The 19,571-nt window shown below is 41.9% G+C and overlaps 1 protein-coding gene and 1 pseudogene across 2 annotated transcripts; one reads left to right on the plus strand and one right to left on the minus strand.

Moving 5' to 3' along the window:
- On the plus strand, positions 1-5,548 carry LOC120059234 (microtubule-associated protein RP/EB family member 1-like). 2 transcript variants are annotated; one of them, XM_039008125.1, is made up of 8 exons: positions 1-166; positions 642-775; positions 2,819-2,964; positions 3,066-3,258; positions 3,460-3,507; positions 3,720-3,832; positions 4,031-4,183; positions 4,340-5,548. In XM_039008125.1, the coding sequence occupies exons 2-8, from the start codon at positions 655-657 to the stop codon at positions 4,394-4,396; spliced, it is 831 nt and encodes a 276-aa protein (XP_038864053.1). In that variant the 5' UTR covers positions 1-166; positions 642-654; the 3' UTR covers positions 4,397-5,548. The 2 variants fall into 2 exon arrangements, with proteins under 2 accessions (XP_038864053.1, XP_038864054.1); XM_039008126.1 differs by lacking the exon at positions 3,460-3,507.
- An 80-nt stretch (positions 5,549-5,628) lies between these two features.
- Positions 5,629-6,971, minus strand: LOC120058647 (annotated as a pseudogene).
- Positions 6,972-19,571: the final 12,600 nt, after the last annotated feature.

A 19,571-nucleotide genomic window follows, 5' to 3' on the forward strand; every position in this document is an offset into this window, starting at 1 on the left:
TATTCCAATGTTCAGGTCATTCAGGCTAGCTAGCTACATCACAACTGTGCAAGAGCCAAGACACTAACGAAATAAGCCGCCGGTGAACGGCGAGAAAGTATCTACAAGTTTTAACCTTTTTGTATTTTGGAGTAATTTGATTTAACTGGTGGAAAATTAAGACAATGTAAGTTCAAAAGCATGTGTCTTAAATTGTTCATTGTCAGTAAAATTAGCTAGATAGCTAACGTTAGCGATGATGTCGTTGTTGAATGATGGGTGTGTTTGATAGCTAGCTAGCTGTTGTATCGGTAGCTAACAGTTCCGGATTAGCTAAAACGAAACTCGATTTTTTTTTATACCAACGTTAGCGGTATAACGTTAACATAATAGCTATAACTAATGTTAGCTCGTACTTAGTTCACTGTCAACGATGGCCAACTCGTTTAATATAACGATAGCTAGTTTAGCTAACCCGATAATTTAGCAGGGCGTAACGTTAGCCAAAGCTTTGACTAGCTAGCTAATGTTAACCATAAATAGTTGTGCGTGTCTTAGCTAACTAGCTAAAATGTAACGGGTTTATAGGTCATGTAAAATATGCAAGTTAGATGTGTCTTTGTCTCCTTCCTAACATTATTCTCATGTCTTCCCTTACCAAGTTAACGTTAGAAGATGGCTGTGAACGTTTACTCTACATCTGTGACCGGCGACAACCTTAGTCGCCATGATATGCTTTCTTGGATCAACGAGTCTGTACAGATGAACTACTCCAAGATTGAGCAGTTGTGCTCAGGTCAGTAAGATGACGTCTGGGTCAAACCAGAAGTACGTTGGCTTGGCTAACTAGCTTGTGATGGCTGTTGATCCGATGGCTCGTTCAAAGTGTGGTACAGTTATTTTCGATCAACCTTTTACTTGGAGATACTTCATTCGTTTTAGATTCTGAAGGCATCTGTGCTTTATACATTCATGTTTTCAGTTGCAGGTGGAACTCCGAAAAACGGAATTTTCAGAAAATGTATAAATCGTATTTTTGCTATATGTGAAGTTAAAAGCCGACATAGCGACCAGACATCTCGTATTTCCCATCTTTGCAGGAGCTTGTCATTTCTAAGCAAAGCAGTGGTGGCCACATGTCGAACAAGATGACAGCACTTGACCCAAACAAAGATTTGCACACATGCGATAGGCCATTTCTCACTCGATAGAAAGTGGATTAAATCTTTCTGAATATTCATTTTTTTTTTTAAAGTTCCACCTGCAACGGGAAACTGAAGTTTGACACAGGTGCCCTCAGAATCGAGAACAAAGACAGTATCGCCAGATGAAGGTTGGTTGAAAGTAGTGGTACCGTATCATCAATGCACCCTCTGCTCGGCCGCTAGCTATGCGCTGGAAGTTTGAGGCCGCTAACTACACCACCATCGGCCACAGGTGGCTGGTGTCACCTTAATTGGGGAGGACGGGTTCATAGTAATGGCTGGAATGGTATCAAACACATGGTTTCCATGTATTTGATACCACTCCATTCCAGCCATAATTAGCTGGCCTCTCCTCATCAACCTCCTGTGCAAAACCCCTTTATATGTATAGGCCTATATTTACATCTACCACCATTTTAGAAACTACTCACCATCTAGGGAAATTGTACTCCCCACAGTAGCTTGGGCCGTCACAGGGAATGTAGTCCCTTTTGCTAATCTAGATCCTTTCGTATATATAGAGTATGTGGACACCCCTTCAAATTAGTGCTATTTCAGCCACACCCATTGCTGACAGGTGTATAAAATCAACCACACCGCCATGCAATCTCCATAGACAAACATTGGCAGTAGAATGGCCTTGCTGAAGAGCTCAGTGACTTTCAATGTGTCTGTCCTCGGTTGCAACACTCACTAGAGTTCCAAACTGCCCCTGGAAGCAACGTCAGCACAATAACTGTTTGTCGGGAGATTCGTGAAATGGGTTTCCATGGCCGAGCAAAGGCACACAAGCCTAAGATCACCATTCGCAATGCCAAGTGTTGGCTGGAGTGGTGTAAAGCTCACCGCCATTGGACTCTGGAGCAGTTGAAACGCGTTCTCTGGAGTGATTAATCACGCTTCACCATCTGGCAGTCCGATGGATGAATCTGGGTTTAGTGGATGTCAGGAGAATGCTACCTGCCCGACTACATGGTGCCAACTGTTAAAGTTTGGTGGAGGAGGAATAATGGTCTGTGGCTGTTTTTCATGGTTTGGGCAAGGCCCCTTAGTTCCAGTGAAGGGGAATCTTAAGCCTACAGCATAAAATTACATTCTAGACGATTCTGTGCTTCCAACTTTGTGGCAACAGTTTGGGGAAAGCCCTTTCCTGTTTCAGCATGACAATGCCCCTGTGCACAAAGCAAGGTCCATACAGAAATGGTTTGTTGAGATCGGTGTGGAAGAACTTGACTGGCCTGCACAGAGCTCTGACCTTAACCCCATTGAACACCTTTGGGATTAATTGGGACACCGACTGCGAGCCAGGCCTAATCGCGCAACATCAGTGCCCGACGTCATTTATGCTCTTGTGGCTGAATGGAAGCAAGTCCCTGAAGCAATGTTCCAACATCTAGTGGAAAGCCTTCCCAGATGAGTGGATGCTGTTATAGCAGCAAGGGGGACCAGCTCCATATTAATACCTGTGATTTTGGAAGATGTTGTTCAATGAACAGGTATCCACATACTTTTGGTCATGTAGTGTACCTTGCAGTGGGTTGGGGAAAGGTAATTGCAGGAGCAGAGTATTAATAGCCTATAGAAGTTGAAACCTGATTAGCTGGTAATTGAATTATGTTATCACATTCACACAGGTGCTGCTTACTGTCAGTTCATGGACATGCTTTTCCCTGGATGCATACCATTGAAGAAGGTTAAATTCCAGGCCAAACTAGAGACTGAGTTCCTCCACAACTTCAAACTTCTACAGACCAGTTTTAAGAAGATGGGGGTTGACAAGGTGAGTGCTTAGTTTATTTTTTTTACCTCCGTGTACTGTTGGCTATTTGGCTATTCCTACATTTCAGCCATTGAGATAGTGACACTTTAATACATTTACAGATCATTCCTGTTGATAAATTGATAAAAGGCAAGTTCCAGGACAACTTTGAGTTTGTGCAGTGGTTCAAGAAATTATTTGAAGCCAACTACGATGGGAAGGATTATGACCCGGTCAGTGCTCGCCAAGGCCAGGACACTGCTCCTACGCCCAACCCAGGGCAGGTCGCACCCAAGCCCAGGAAGCCCAGCACTGGTGAGGAAGACACATTTAGAATTTCTAACATTTTGATTGTATTCTAAATACCTAATTGAAAATATAGCTGCAAGCAACAATGAGGGGTCTAAGTCACGTTATAATCCAAGTTACTCTGTCAGCTGGTGGAACAAAAAAGATTGATCCAGTGTCTTTGATGCTTGGACCCTTAAATGCATACTGTATGCATTTCTATTTCAGTACAGCCCCACAGCTCCCCACCTGTTATCAAACCAGCTGCGAGAGTCGGTAAGGTGGTTTAATGGTCAAACGGATCTCCAACGGGCACCTATGGTGGGCTATCACAGTCATGGTCACTGTGGAAAGGAATATTGCTGTAAGGCTAGACACTGGAGTCAGTGGGTGTTAATGTGCAGTTGTGTGTCTTAGGTTGAGGGCATACACAGTCCACAGCTATATTATTCTTTCCTAGTTTGCTAACTGATTTGTGTTGGATCTAGCTCCCATGAGGTCTACAACAACTGTGACCAAACCCCCGCCCAAGTCAGCAGGGAGTGCCTTGCGTAGGCCCGGAGCAGCAGGGGACGTGGAGAGGGAGGAGCTATCCCAGGAGGTATGGTCTTTCGGAGTGTAACCGCTAACATAAGTTGTTTTGATGAGACGATGAGATTTCCCCTCAATCTCCTGTATGGCTTTTTGTGTGCTAGTTGAATAGTTTATTGAAGCTTGTTTAGTTGTAACATGAGTCATGACAGCCCCGCCCATTCATTCTCCTATCACTAATGTATGCCCTCTGCTGCTCTCACCTCAGGTCAGTTCCCTGAAAGCTACTGTCCAGGACATGGAGAAAGAGAGAGACTTTTATTTTGGAAAGCTGAGGTCCATTGAGGTCATCTGCCAAGAAGTGGATGGAGAGGCAGATACAACTATGCAGAAGATTATGGATGTTCTATATGCCACTGATGTGAGTGACACCTCGCCAGAATACTCTCTCTGACACACACAAACAGCTGAGAGGCTCAGTGTTCATATAATTTTTTCATAACCAATGATTCTGTAGTAGGAAACTAATGTAGCTTTGTATTTGAATATTTAAATAAAAATTGTTACCTGTTTACAGGAGGGGTTTGTTATTCCTGATTCCGATGCTGAAGGAGAAGAACCAGAAGAGTTCTGATGAAAAATGGACACAACTCTAGTCCATGCCACAATCTCTCACACACACACACACACACACACACACACAGACAGAGGTTAGTGATCACACGTTTGCATGTGCAATGTACATGCATACGCACTCGTGTGCTCTAATGAACATGCACTTACTCACACATACTGCCACTGTGGATTAAGTTGCCTTTGGATCATACACTGGCTGCCCCCTTGGTCCAAGTCTTTGTTGGTCCAAGTGTTCTTTGGACCATAATACATTTCAGAGAGCCTGCTGATCCAGCCACCAGAGAAGAAGAACCCTAGATGAAATTCTAATAGGGCCATTCCTTTCTGGTTTCTTTTCTGCCTTGTTCTTATTCTGGCCTCTGCTGTGCCTTTCAACTTTGGCCTGTTACTTTTGAAATATGTTCAGGTCTTTCTATTCCTTATTTCCAATTGACCTAAACAAAACTGTACTAGGTAATTTTGATATATTTGCAAATACGATTAATTATTAAAAATATATGAATATGTTTACTCTGCCAATGGAAATTATTGTAATTTTTATGGTATGTTTACGCATATTCATTATATACTTGAGTTCAAATTTGTGGTTTAGGCGATCAGCATTTGTATTTAGTTTCCTGTTTATCTGGGGAGGTATTCATCACATTACTTTTTTTGAAGTAAAAAAAGTAATGTTTTATTGATAACCTTTAAATAAAATACTGTACTTTTTACTTAAATGCTAAATTATAGACTCATTCTGCTGTTTGTGTGTTGTATGTAGGCTAGTTTTACACTACAGAGAATAGCATCTCTACCGACCTATGTTCTAATTTACTTCCTCATGTAAGGCAAAGACCGGATGTATGGTTGCCTGTCCACAATGAAGAAATACTTCCTTTTGGTCTACAATAAGAGCAGAACTATACGCTCTTAGCAGAGGAACTGAGAGCTGTCTTTTAGACCTCGGAAGTCTGTTTTAAACTTGGGAGCAATATAAGGTTTCTATAAGCATCTCTTGTCTTTAGAAATTAAGTATTGATTGGAGAAATTAAATGTTTTTAGGTTGAAGAAATAACTTGTTTTGACAAGTTTTATGTTATTAAAAACGCAAATGTATACATTTTTCTAATTCAATTTATTTCTCCATTCATTAAAATGTCCTGACAGACTTCTGCATTGCTGTTGGTTCTTGGTAGAATAACTAGAGAAATCAAAACAGAAATAGTGATATTGGCTGATCATTCAAAATTAATGTAAACATGCCCAGAGTAAAGGGCCATAAAAACAATGAAGGTCTAGAGCTCCACTGGGTGTGATGGGGGACCCAAGCAGAGACGTTGGTAGCAGGGTGTACTTGTCATTCTGGGTGATGTTGATGCTGCCATCATTGGGCAACAGGGCAGCCCTTTGGATGGGCCGGATGCTGTTCCTGATGGGGCTCCCTGCCTGGTCTCTGGGGGTCCGCAATAGGGAGCACCTGCCTTGTGGGGGCCACTGTGAGACGGAGGACCTATTCGTGTCTTGATTCTGGTATGTTCCATTGAGAATCGCCAGCTCCATTGGCATCTTCATGTTTTCTTTCCCTCTGCTGTAAGCACCAGGATTTTCCTGACCTCCAACGCTTTCCTCATTCTGACCCGGGCGCGTTCTGCCTTGTCATTCACGCTGATCAGTACGTACAGGTCTAGATCTTCCATGCCGGGTTTGCCTCTGTTCATACTGTTGTCCTTTACTGACCCCCATTCTTGCATTTTGATCTGGCATCCGGTTTCTGCTTCCATCTGCTTGGCCCAGTATGGGGCCCGGGCCTTGGGTAACTGCAGAGGTTGTTTGTCTACAAGGCTATTCACTGGGTCGTTGGACATGTTTTCCTGCATCTCTTCGTCCAGAAGCTTCTCGGTGTGTGTCAAGATGCAAAACAGATTTGGAAAACTGGTTATCTTCTTTTTGTCTAACAATTGTGTCAAATAGTAAGGACTTCTCTGTCTCCCCTTCCTTTCTGTCTCCCGACTGTCATCTTTGTGCCATCAAGAGTACGTTTTTTTTTATAAACAGAAAAAAGCTTGGAAAATAACTTTTTTATATCCCCCCACATTTTGATTGCTGTAGTCAATTTGGTTTAATTGTTGTTGAAAAAGAAAAACTTCCTCTAGATACCACTGAATACAATGTTATGAAGACAAAAAGAGCTTTACTCTTCTGTGAGAATTTGAGCCAGTGTCAAAGGTGTAAAGCCATGGCCAGTGTGAGCTTGTGGACTGTCACAGGGGCACTGTGAAGAAGGTCAGATGGTAATATCAATTTAGGTTTAAACTGTAAATGCATGTGTTTGATCACTAAATCACATTTTGAATCTCTTGACTATTCATTGAATAAAATTGCCTGTGTAATCAAAACCTTTCACAGCTCCGCCTCTGATGACAAGCAGAAACACACCACAGCTCAGGTAAATCCAGAACAAAATAAATCCACATACTGGTATGCTCCCCAAAGTGCTCTTTTTTTTATTGGCACAGACAACGTTTCCATTCTAATTTGGTTTTTGTGACCTTGTCACCCACATTTTGTTCAGTTTTTAATTCATCTCCCATTCCGAAGACATTTTCAAGTGAAAATGATGGTTTTAATATCAAATGTGGACTTAATCCTGACTGAGGTGGGAGACGGAGCATTCAGGAAGAACAGTGATCTCGGGGAGAAAGACATGCAGGCTCAGGGGGGAGTGGAGAATCAGATCAACAAACAGCAACTTCGCCACATCGAAAGCATATTCAGAGAGTCTGACAAGGATGGAGGAGGGGGTGAGTGACCTGACCATATTATACCCCCTCCCCATAACTAGTGGTCTACCTAGTGGTCATAACTAGTGGTCTATATGGATCAGTTTCGGGATGCGATGTGGATGATGAGGATCTGGACGTTATCTTTATGAAGGTGGACACCAACTGTGATGGCATTGTGGACTGGGTGAGCGAGGAAAACAAGACAATGAATGGGAGTGCTGTTTTGTCGTCAGTTGACCAACTCTGGTATGTGAAAAACATGTAAACACATTTAAATTCTTACTCTCTTTAACAAAAGCTTTGTGTTGTTTATACAGGATGAATATCTAAACTACATGCTTTTAGAGTACAGACCACTCTACTTACCCAAACCACTCAAGATTTGTGCCTGTATAAGTGGCATTTAATAGGCTATGTTTTACAGGTTCCTAAGTAGTACGTGTGCACTGTTTGCATCCTTGAAATTTGTGTGTCTCTGTCTGTGTAGTGCACACTGTGAGGTCATTGTCCGGCTGAAGTATTACCCATTCAAGCCCCCAGCCAAAAAAAGAAGACAGACAGACTCTGGGGATCATGGCTGGACCTCGGGGTCCTAAGGGCCGTGCTCACAATGGACGCTACCTGTCTGTCAGCCACGATGGTGTACTCAACTACTGGAATGAGAGGTTCTCGCTGCTGAGCACTGTCAATGTTAGAATTATTTTCTTTTTTTACAGTAATGTTTCATAAGATGTGAAAAAAAACAGGGCAGCAGGTAGCCTAGTGGTTAGAGCGTTGGGCCAGTAACCGAAAGGTTGCTGGATCGAATCCCAGAGCTGACATTGTAAAAATCTGTCGTTCTGGCCGTGAGCAAGGCAGTTAACCCACTGTCCCCTGGGTGCTGAAGGCGTGGATGTGGATTATGGCAGCCCCCCGCACCTCTGATTCAGAAGGTTGGCTTAAATGCGGAAGACACATTTCTGTTGAATGCATCCAGTTGTACAATTGACTAGGTATCCCCATTTCCCTAATACATGATAACAGAAATGGAGAACAACCAGTTCTTTAAATAGCCACCCTTTGCCTTGATAACAGGTTTGCACACTCTTGGCATTCTCTCAACTAGCTTCATGAGGTAGTCACCTGGAATGCATTTCAATTAACAGGTGTGCCTTCTTAAAAGTTAATTTGTGGAATTTCTTTCACTCTTAATGTGTTTGAGCCAATTAGTTGTGTTGTGACAAGGTAGGGGGGTATACAAAAAATAGCCCTATTTGGTAAAAGACCAAGTCCATATTGTGGCAAGAGCAGCTCAAATAAGCAAAGAGAATCGACAGTCCATCATTACTTTAAAACGTGAAGGTCAGTCAAATTGGAAAATTTCAAGAACTTTGAAAGTTTCTTCAAGTGCAGTCGCAAAAAACATCAAGCACTATGATGAAACTGTCTCTCATGAGGAGAGAATACGCTCATTAGAGTTACCAGCCTCAGAAATTGCAGCCCAAATAAATGCTTCATAGAGTTCAAGTAACAGACACATCTCAACATCAACTGTTCAGAGGAGACTGTGTGAATCAGGCTATCATGGTCGAATTGCTGCAAAGAAACCACTACTGAAGGACACCAATAAGAAGAAGAGACTTGCTTGGACCAAGAAACACGATCAATGGACATTAGACCAGTGGAAATTTGTCCTTTGGTCTGGAGTCCAAATTGGAGATGTTCGGTTCCAACCCCTGTGTCTTTGAGACATGGTGTGGGTGAACGGATGATCTCTGCATGTGTATTTCCCACCGTAAAGCATGGAGGAGGAGGTGTTATGGTGTGGGGGTGCTTTGCTAGTGACATTGTCTGTGATTTATTTAGAATTCAAGGCACAATTAACCAGCATGGCTACCACAGCATTCTGCAGCGATATGCCATCTCATCTGGTTTGGGCTTAGTGGGACTATCATTTTTTTTCCAACAGGACAATGACCCAACACACCTCCAGTCTGTGTAAGGGCTATTTGACCAAGAACGAGAGTGATGGATTGCTGCATCAGATGACCTGGCCTCCACAATCCCCCAACCTCAACCAAATTGTGATGGTTTGGGATGAGTCGGCCCGCAGAGTGAAGGAAAAGCAGCCAACAAGTGCTCAGCATATGTGGGAACTCCTTAAAGACTATTGGAAAAGCATTCCAGGTGAAGCTGGTTGAGAGAATGCCAAGCGTGTGCAAAGCTGTCATCAAGGCAAAGGGTGGCTATTTGAAGAATCTCAAATATAAAATATATTTTGATTTGTTTATATATACAGTGGGGCAAAAAAGTATTTAGTCAGCCACCAATTGTGCAAGTTCTCCCACTTAAAAAGATGAGAGAGGCCTGTAATTTTCATCCATAGGTACACTTCAACTATGACAGACAAAATGAGGGGGAAAAATCCAGAAAATCACATTGTAGGATTTTTAATGAATTTATTTGCAAATTATGGTGGAAAATAAGTATTTGGTCACCTACAAACAAGGAAGATTTCTGGCTCTCACAGACCTGTAACTTCTTCTTTAAGAGGCTCCTCTGTCCTCCACTCGTTACCTGTATTAATGGCACCTGTTTGAACTTGTTATCAGTATAAAAGACACCTGTCCACAACCTCAAACAGTCACACTCCAAACTCCACTGTGGCCAAGACCAAAGAGCTGTCAAAGGACACCAGAAACAAAATTGTAGACCTGCACCAGGCTGGGAAGACTGAATCTGCAATAGGTAAGCAGCTTGGTTTGAAGAAATCAACTGTGGGAGCAATTATTAGGAAATGGAAGACATACAAGACCACTGATAATCTCCCTCGATCTGGGGCTCCACGCAAGATCTCACCCCGTGGGGTCAAAATGATCACAAGAACGGTGAGCAAAAATCCCAGAACCACACGGGGGGGACCTAGTGAATGACCTGCAGAGAGCTGGGACCAAAGTAACAAAGCCTACCATCAGTAACACACTACGCCGCCAGGGACTCAAATCCTGCAGTGCCAGACGTGTCCCCCTGCTTAAGCCAGTACATGTCCAGGCCCGTCTGAAGTTTGCTAGAGAGCATTTGGATGATCCAGAAGAAGATTGGGAGAATGTCATATGGTCAGATGAAACCAAAATAGAACTTTTTGGTTAAAAACTGAACTTGTCGTGTTTGGAGGACAAAGAATGCTGAGTTGCATCCAAAGAACACCATACCTACTGTGAAGCATGGGGGTAGAAACATCATGCTTTGGGGCTGTTTTTCTGCAAAGGGACCAGGACGACTGATCCGTGTAAAGGAAAGAATGAATGGGGCCATGTATCGTGAGATTTTGAGTGAAAACCTCCTTCCATCAGCAAGGGCATTGAAGATGAAACGTGGCTGGGTCTTTCAGCATGACAATGATCCCAAACACACCGCCCGGGCAACGAAGGAGTGGCTTCGTAAGAAGCATTTCAAGGTCCTGGAGTGGCCTAGCCAGTCTCCAGATCTCAACCCCATAGAAAATCTTTGGAGGGAGTTGAAAGTCCGTGTTGCCCAGCAACAGCCCCAAAACATCACTGCTCTAGAGGAGATCTGCATGGAGGAATGGGCCAAAATACCAGCACAGTGTGTGAAAACCTTGTGAAGACTTTGACCTCTGTCATTGCCAACAAAGGGTATATAACAAAGTATTGAGATAAACTTTTGTTATTGACCAAATACTTATTTTCCACCATAATTTGCAAATAAATTCATAAAAAATCCTACAATGTGATTTTCTGGATTTTTTTTTCTAATTTTGTCTGTCATAGTTGAAGTGTACCTATGATGAAAATTACAGGCCTCTCACATCTTTTTAAGTGGGAGAACTTGCACAATTGGTGGCTGACTAAATACTTTTTTGCCCCACTGTACTACCGTTCAAAAGTTTGGGGTCACTTAAAAATGTCCTTGTTTTTGAAAGAAAAGCACATTTTTTGTCCACTAAAATAACATCAAATTGATCAGAAATAAAGTGTAGACATTGTTAATGACTATTGTAGGTGGAAACGGACAATTTTTTAAATGGAATATCTACATAGGCGTACAGAGGCCCATTATCAGCAACCATCACTCCTGTGTTCCAAAGGCACTTTGTTTTAGCTAATCCAAGTTTATAATTTTAAAATGCTACTTGATAATTAGAAAACCCTTTTGCAATTATGTTAGCACAGCTGAAAACTGTTGTTCTGATTTAAAGAAGCAATAAAACTGGCCTTTAGACTAGTTGAGTATCTGGAGCATCAGCATTTGTGGGTTCGATTACAGGCTCAAAATGGCCAGAAACAAAGTACTTTCTTCTGAAACTCGTCAGTATATTCTTGTTCTGAGAAATGAAGACTATTCCATGCGAGAAATTGGCAAGAAACTGAAGATCTCGTGCAACGCTGTGTACTACTCCCTTCACAGATCAGCGCAAACTGGCTCTAACCAGAATAGAAAGAGGAGTGGGAGGCCCCGGTGCACAACTGAGCGAGAGGACAAGTACATTAGAGTGACTAGTTTGAGAAACAGACGGCTCACAAGTCCTCAACTGGCAGCTTCATTAAATAGTACTCGCAAAACACCAGTTTCAACGTCAACAGTAAAGAGGCGACTGGGATGCCTTCTAGGCAGAGTTGCAAAGAAAAAGCCATATCTCAGACTGGCCAATAAAAGATTAAGATGGGCAAAATAACACAGACACTGGACAGAGGAAGATTGGGGAAAAAAGGTGTTATGGACAGACAAATCTAAATTTGAGGTGTTCGGATCACAAAGAAGAACATTTGTGAGACGCAGAAAAAATGGAAAGATGCTTGAGGAGTGCTTGACGCCATCTGTCAAGCATGGTGGAGGCAATGTGATGGTTTGGGAGTGCTTTGGTGGTGGTAAAGTGGGATATTTGTACAGGGTAAAAGGGATCTTGAAGAAGGAAGGCTATCACTCCATTTTGCAACGCCATGCCATACCCTGTGGATGGCGCTTAATTGGAGCCAATTTCCTCCTACAACAGGACAATGACCCAAAGCACAGCTCCAAACTACGCAATAACTATTTAGGGGAGAAGCAGGCAGTGGGTATTCTGTCTATAATGGAGATGGGGAATTCTGGGGAATTCATGGGGCATGGGGAATTCTGTCTATAATGGAGTGGCCAGCACAGTCACCGGATCTCAACCCTATTGAGCTGTCGTGGGAGCAACTTGACCGTATGGTAGTAAGAAGTGCCCATCAAGCCAATCCAATTTGTGGGAGGTGCTTCAGGAAGCATGGGGTGAAACCTCTTCAGATTACCTCAACAAATTGAATGCCAAAGGTCTGCAAGGCTGTAATTGCTGCAAATTGAGGATTGTTGGACGAAAGCAAAGTTTGAAGGACACAATTATAATTTAAATTAGAAATCATTATTTATAACCTTGTCAACATCTTGACTATATTTCCTATTAATTTTGCTACTCATTTCATGCATGTTTTCATGGAAAACAAGGACATTTCTAAGTGACCCCAAACTTTTGAACTGTAGTGTATATACTGTAAAGTAATGAGTAATCATTTTCAGAAAATCATGGGGCATATAGTCTTTGGTTGCATGCTATTTTATGTCAATCATATTGCTGCTTGTAGCCTATAACTGATGCTTCGTGGTCTTATGTATGCCATCTATTGGAAGTATTTAGCAATTAAAAGTTATTATTTCATAGCAGACCATAAAGACATTGGAGAGGCATCTGAGAAATCAAGTGTATATTTCTTATTAATTCCAAAGATTAGTCCGGCCGGCCATGTAGGTAGGTCCGGATAGGGTCTGCCGGCCAGATGGGACCTGCTTGCGGTCCGGCCAGATAGGACCAGTCACAGTAATCTGTTACTTTTTCAAGTCCTTCATATTGCGTTAGCGGTGTGGAAATGGACAGAAAAAAGCATACACGGGCGATTTCCTGTGACCGCAAACTGGCTGCTGATGACGGGGGACAATGGTTTATCTAGGGAGAAATGTCATTCGTGGTCTTATGCTGCCATCTATTGGAATTATTTAGCAATTGCACTTCATACATTTTTTGGAACTGTCGATCAGATCAAAAAGTTTCAAACTTAAAGTCACTGAATAAAGTGTATATCCTTACTGAAGTAGTAATTACTTGATTTTATCATTTACAACCATAATATAACAATGTATAGCATAACAATGAAACTGACTGGCTATGCACATAAACGGAAAACACCATACATTTAATTATAAAAATGTTTATATTTCTTTACATGGATAACATAACAAGTATTACCCCCTTAACATATAGACACTGGACACAGACATTGAAAATGAGCTTTTAAAATAAATCTGGTAGCTCTCAAAAAAGCCTTTGCTTTGCTGAGCAGTTCGTTTTCAGAAGTGTGCTGCCTGCCTGCCATCAGAGGAGTATGTATGCCTGGCTGCCATGTCATCAGAGGAGTAGATTTGTGAATAATGAAAAATTAATAAGTTATTGCCACACTCACATTGAGGCCTAGTTCAAACTACAAATTTAAACACTAAAAGGCAAATGGTAGCAGATAAATGATAAGCTGGTTAAATAACTGCTCTTAGAACTTTCAGACTGCCATTGTTTTGGGGAAATAGGGACATGTCTGTCTATTTTGCAAAATATCTCAAAATGTATGTATTTTTATGTTTTGAAGTTCTACACAATTTTATTCAGGATAATCTCTTTCTTATGACAAGTTTGGGCAGCGTACTCTGCTGTCATCGATCGCTAGATCCGAAATAGTCAGAAGTTACCATTTTTTCCTACTTCCTCATTACGCAGACATAATACTTGACACCGAGGTGTGGATGTTTACTTTCTACACAAGTTTTATTTTTCCGTTTCGTCCTAAAAACGGATTATAGTGATAAAATATGAAGGTACACATTTTTTGGTGCCATTTAGAGAAAATTGAATTCTAAGCATCGGCCTGACGACAAAGACTTTCCTCTAGGCTCAGATTAAAGATACCAGATAAGAGTGGTAATAGAGTCAGCTACCATTCTCAGTAGCTTTCCATCTAAATTGTCAATGTCAGGAGGTTTATCACAATGGCTTCAAGTGATTCAACACGAATTTGAAGATGGAGCAGTTTTTTAGCTACATGGTGACATTCAACCATATATGTTTCAAACGGAATATAGCGAAGAGGATTCGAAAAAAGAGTTGGATTTAACTAGCTCAGCTACAGCCGATGTCATCACTAATAGTAAACGGAACAATATAAGGAGTCAAAATTCACCCAAATCTGAAAAATGGCCAAAGAGCATTAGCTGAGTTGGAACACTAGTGCGAGGCCATAGCAAATGAATTGAAACTAGCCTTTGCTGAGCCTCTTCGGACTTCAGGCCTAGGTCAAAGTCATTCCACTACCCAAGAGTGGTAAATCAGCCTTTACTGGTTCTAACAGCAGACCTATCAGCTTGCTGCCAGCTCTTAGCAAACTGTTGGAAATAATTGTGTTTTACATAATACAGTGTTATTTCTTTGTAAACAAATTAACAACTGACTTTCAGCATGCTTATAGAGAAGGGCACAACATGTACTGCACTGACACAAATGACTGATGATTGGCTGAAAGACAGTGATAATAAAATTATGGGAGTGGTACTGTTAGATTTCAATGCAGATTTTGATATTATTTACCATAACCTGTTGTTGAGAAAACGTTAGTGTTATGGCTTTTCAACCTCTGTTATATTGTGAATTCAGAGCTTTCTATCTAATATAACTCAGAGGGTTTTATTTAATGGAAGTTTTTTTAATGTAAAACATATAAAGTGTGATGTACCGCAGCAGCTCTCTAGGCCCTCTACTCTTTTCTATTTTTACCAATGACCTGCCTCTGGCATTAAACAAAGCATGTGTGTCCATGTACGCTGATGATTCAACCATATGCACATCAGCAACCACCGCTAAGGAAGTCACTGAAACCCTTAACAAAGAGTTGCAGTCTGTTTTGGGAAGAAAGAAAACAGAAACCGCTTGGTTGGCTAGGCCATCAGAAGCTAGATAGAAGGCATCTGCCATTCAACTGTATTAGGGCAACATTTTGGAGTGTCAGTGTAATCAACCAATTACATTTTTACTTGAAAGGGGTGGGACCGTTTTTACAAAAAACGTGGACATTTCTGGCTTCTCAAAGGCCAAACAGGTCACTGCACAACAGCGAGCAGTAGTTTTCCCAAGGTCTAGCTAGCTATCTTTTGTTGTAGGCTAGTTTGCAGCGGCTGCAGCAGGTGTTATTGAAGAGGATGTTGTGGCTAATTTCTCCTAAATTTCAACAAGAAGTTATGTTTCAAATTATCATCATCTGGTGAGTGGTACTGTGTTTTTTTATTGGAGCTTGCTTGCTGTTGTTATCCATGTCTTTGAAAATAACTTGTGTGAAACATTGTTGCTGAGGAGTATTTTTGTAATAATAATGTATTATTTTTTGTTTTTGCTCAATCTTCCTACGCCCCTGATACAAACAGGGCATGATGACTGAATTGGGCATCACAAATAGCCTACTAACAAAGACTTCGGACCAAACGTTTTCAATACCTGGTTTGCATACCCATTGTTGTCTTAGTTAGCATTTACTGGTAGATGTCATAAGTTTGGTAGGTCTTTTCTACCTACCCTACCGCCTACCAATGTCATTCTTCTGTGAGCTGCTCCATGCCAAAACCAGTTGAGAGCTGCTGCTATTGCTGCCTGCAAATGATATTCTGCTGAAACTAAGCTATGTGTGCAGCGCGCATTTGAATATATTTCACACACTTTGCGATTGTGTAAGCTACTTTGTGCATGGGGGAGGCATACCTGTGTATAGCCTCTACTATGGCACTGGCCCTTTGTATTTTACAGAAAGTGCACTCTCCTACATGAGTGCGCTGGTATTACCGTTGTTGTCCTTTCAGCATCACAAACCTGTCACACATTGAAGGCCTAGGTTCAATAGGTTCTCCACTGAGCAAAGATGTCTATAATAGATATAAAGTTTGCAGGTATTAATGTTTCAAGAAAGGAGTGTATATATTTGGCCTGGTGAAGCGGTTTTAATGCGCTTTCTGAATGGAAGCTGATAATTATTTGTTTTAACTCCACTGGTCTCGGCTAGTCTCCGGAAGAAATTAGGAGTCCTAGAGACCCAGTCAAGACCAAGTACAAATGTATCCAATACTGAGACAAGACCGAGAAACTCACAATGTGGTCTCAAGACCGGACTCGAGACCGGAGTCTGGTCTTGAGTATGGTCTGAGTCCGGTCTTGAGTAATACAACACTGCATATGGACAAATTCTACAAAGAAATACCAAGTTAAGCTGCAGCTGTAATGACCTCCAAGGTCATCATACCATTGATATAGCACGGACGCTAATAGTTTATCGAATCCCATTGTGACGTAGAGGGGGACACTATTTGTCCGGGGGACATTATTTGGCATGACAGGCCCAGCAAAAGCTTATCACCACTCCCATCCTCTCCAATCCCATTAACAGTACCATCATCTCCACAAACAAGTCTCCCCTATCTGACCTGCCCGTCTTCACACTGCTCAACACTGCAGCCGAATCAGAGTAGATCACCACTGAGTGTTTTCACCTCCTCCACCCATCTCAAACCTGTAATCATGGCCATCAACTCGGCCGCATACACTGACACATCAGTTAACTGCTTACATACTCTGAAATCTGGGATATACACCCCTGCCCCCATCCTACCACTGACTGGAGCCTTTGAACCATCTATTTATATACTTAAAAATAAAATGGTTATCTATATATCTCTACACACACCATCTCACGTCCTCACCCCATTCTCTCCTACCCTCAATCATATCCACATCTACACCTTGTTTCGGAAACAGCCAGGGTGGAACGTTCTCCAATGCAATTGAAGGCCCTATCTTTCTCTCCCCAGTCCATATTCTACCACTTTCTGCCCGATTGTCCACCCTGCTTTCCCACTCCTCGCTCCCAGCATTCCCCAGTTGCCGTGACTGCAGGATGTCCTTCTGAACTCCCTTTCAACCTTGCCCAGTACGCCAATGCAAGTTTGGCCCGCTTTATCCTCAGTGGCAGTTCCCCACTATCCACCTACAATGCCTCAACAGGTGTTGTCCTGAAGGCACCCACACACAATCTCAGGACCCTTGACTGTATAGTATCCAGGCGCTGGAGTACCGTTTTGGCCGCAGATCCATATACAAAGCACCCATAATCCACAGATGACCTGATCAATGCCTGATACATATATAAGTGTTTGTCTATCCGACCCCCAATCATATCCTGCCACGGCTCTCATGAGGTTCAGCATCTTCATATCCTTAATTTCAATATACTCAACATGTCGCTTCCACGTAAGCCTGTCATCAAACCACATACCTAAATACTTCAACTCACACACCCTACCTATATCCTGACTGTATATTTGCAACCTAACATCTTTAACCTTCCTCCTAGAAAACACCATAAAGCAGAACTTGGCCACAGACATCCTAAACCCCCATGTTAGAGACCAATCTTCCACAACTCCCACAGCTTCTTGCATCTTCCTCATCACATATTTCACATTCCCACCTCTCTTCCATACAGCCCCATCATCACCATACAAGGCCACACCCACTCCCTGTCCCACCTCCTTAAATATGTGATCTATCATCAGGGTGAACAACACCAGACTAACCACTTCCCTGAGGAGTACCATTGTCCACTTCAAACCACATTGACAACTCTGACCCCACCCTCACCCGTATGACTCGAACGAACAGGAAGTCCATGATCCAGTTATACAGACCTCCCCCAATGCACTCAACATGATCAACAACCCTTCCATCCACATGGTATCGTAAGTTTTCTCAATGTCAAAATACACAACACTCATCACCTCTTTTATTGTCAGGGCCTTTGCTATCTCTTTACTAACTGTTACCAGGGCATCCATGGCAGACCTCCCTTTTCTGAACCCACTCTGTGCTACCCTCATCAAACCCATAACTTCCAATAAATACATCATCCTACTCACTATCATCTTTTCCATCAACCTCCAACTTGGATGTCAGCGCGAAAGGCCTATAACTAAAATAATAATATATCTGTCAGTGAGATGTTTGATTTTTCAGGTTTGGTTAGCAGTCCTACGTTTACTGATGCTTCTAACTTGAGTGTGGATGGCTGCTTGATTTAACAGTGGGCTGTATAAACCATTTAGCTTGACAAGACCTTGGTTGACAAGGCCTTGTCAACCAAAAGGGAATACATTTTTGTTGTTTTTACAGTTTAATGCTACTTGAATTCAAACTCAAGTTGTTAGTGCATCTGTACATTTTCACTTGGAATAGTTATTAATAGTTTCATTTTTATTTTCATGAATAGACATTTACACAGCAAATAAAATGAACTACAGATCTCTGTGGATGAGCACGTGATTTACCGTGTAAAATCTGAAGCTTCTGACAGGACTATTTTCAAGACCAAGGTCAAACCATCCTCGAGGGTTACTGACAAGCCTCACAACACCTGGCTGGCTGTTTAAAATGATGGGAAGATAAAAGCTGCTCACTGTGACAGCATGGGAGGGTAAGCAAAAAGCAGTAACTACATACCTTTAAAGTGCACTTAAATTCAGAAAATATTCAAAGCTGACTTCATGTTGGGGGTCAATTCCATTTCAATTCCAAAAATGTACTTCCTGAAAGAGCAGTACTTTTTCAGCATTGGAATCTGGATTGGTGGAAATTAAATGGAATTGGTAGCATAACTGACTGCCTTCATTTATTCTTTAGACTAGGTGAAAGCTGTTCAAATGTTGCTGCTCTCCTGTTCAAGTTGGAAGCCTCTGTCTGCCTGGGTTACACAAGCGTGGCATGTACTAGCATCGCCTGTGCCTGGTATCCACCTAAACAGTAGAACCAACGATGATTAAAGATATTGAATTATACAGTGAAAAATAAAATTAAAATAAACTAGGAAGTATGGTGGAAAATTTCAAGACTATGTTATAATACTTTTATTGCATCAAATGGTTGTTTTATGTAACAGAATAGAGTATTCTCTTAACTATTGTGTGTGTGTGTTCTACTGAGGATGGGCCTCTGGAAGATAACACTGACAGGAGATGTACAATGTCTTTGGGTGATAAAACCTAAAGAGCATTCCAGAGCATGAGTTAATGTTTCTGTTCTATACTGTACCAGGAAGAGATGGTTCCAGTTTGGAGTCGGAGGGCCAGACACAATGAAAACTGTTGACACAGCAGATACTGTCTGCTATGTATTATAGGTATCTTTCATACAGATCTTAACCTTGTGACCCATTCTATATATCTGTTGTTCGTCATATAGGTTGAAAGGGGTGTATCTTGGCTATAAAAGACCTTTGTACTTTTGTCTCGGGGCTCTCAACAAATCATCTGAGCGTG

This window comes from Salvelinus namaycush, chromosome 14 (genome assembly GCF_016432855.1).
Source record: "Salvelinus namaycush isolate Seneca chromosome 14, SaNama_1.0, whole genome shotgun sequence".
Lineage (NCBI taxonomy): Eukaryota > Metazoa > Chordata > Actinopteri > Salmoniformes > Salmonidae > Salvelinus > Salvelinus namaycush.

Bases quoted from the DNA above. Each gene is read 5' to 3' on its own strand.
- LOC120059234 (XM_039008125.1), top strand. From the start codon at position 655: ATGGCTGTGAACGTTTACTCTACATCTGTGACCGGCGACAACCTTAGT. The intron at 776-2,818 runs GTCAGTAAGATG...ACATTCACACAG, and splicing joins GATTGAGCAGTTGTGCTCAG to GTGCTGCTTACTGTCAGTTC. The intron at 3,259-3,459 runs GTGAGGAAGACA...TTTCTATTTCAG, and splicing joins GCCCAGGAAGCCCAGCACTG to TACAGCCCCACAGCTCCCCA.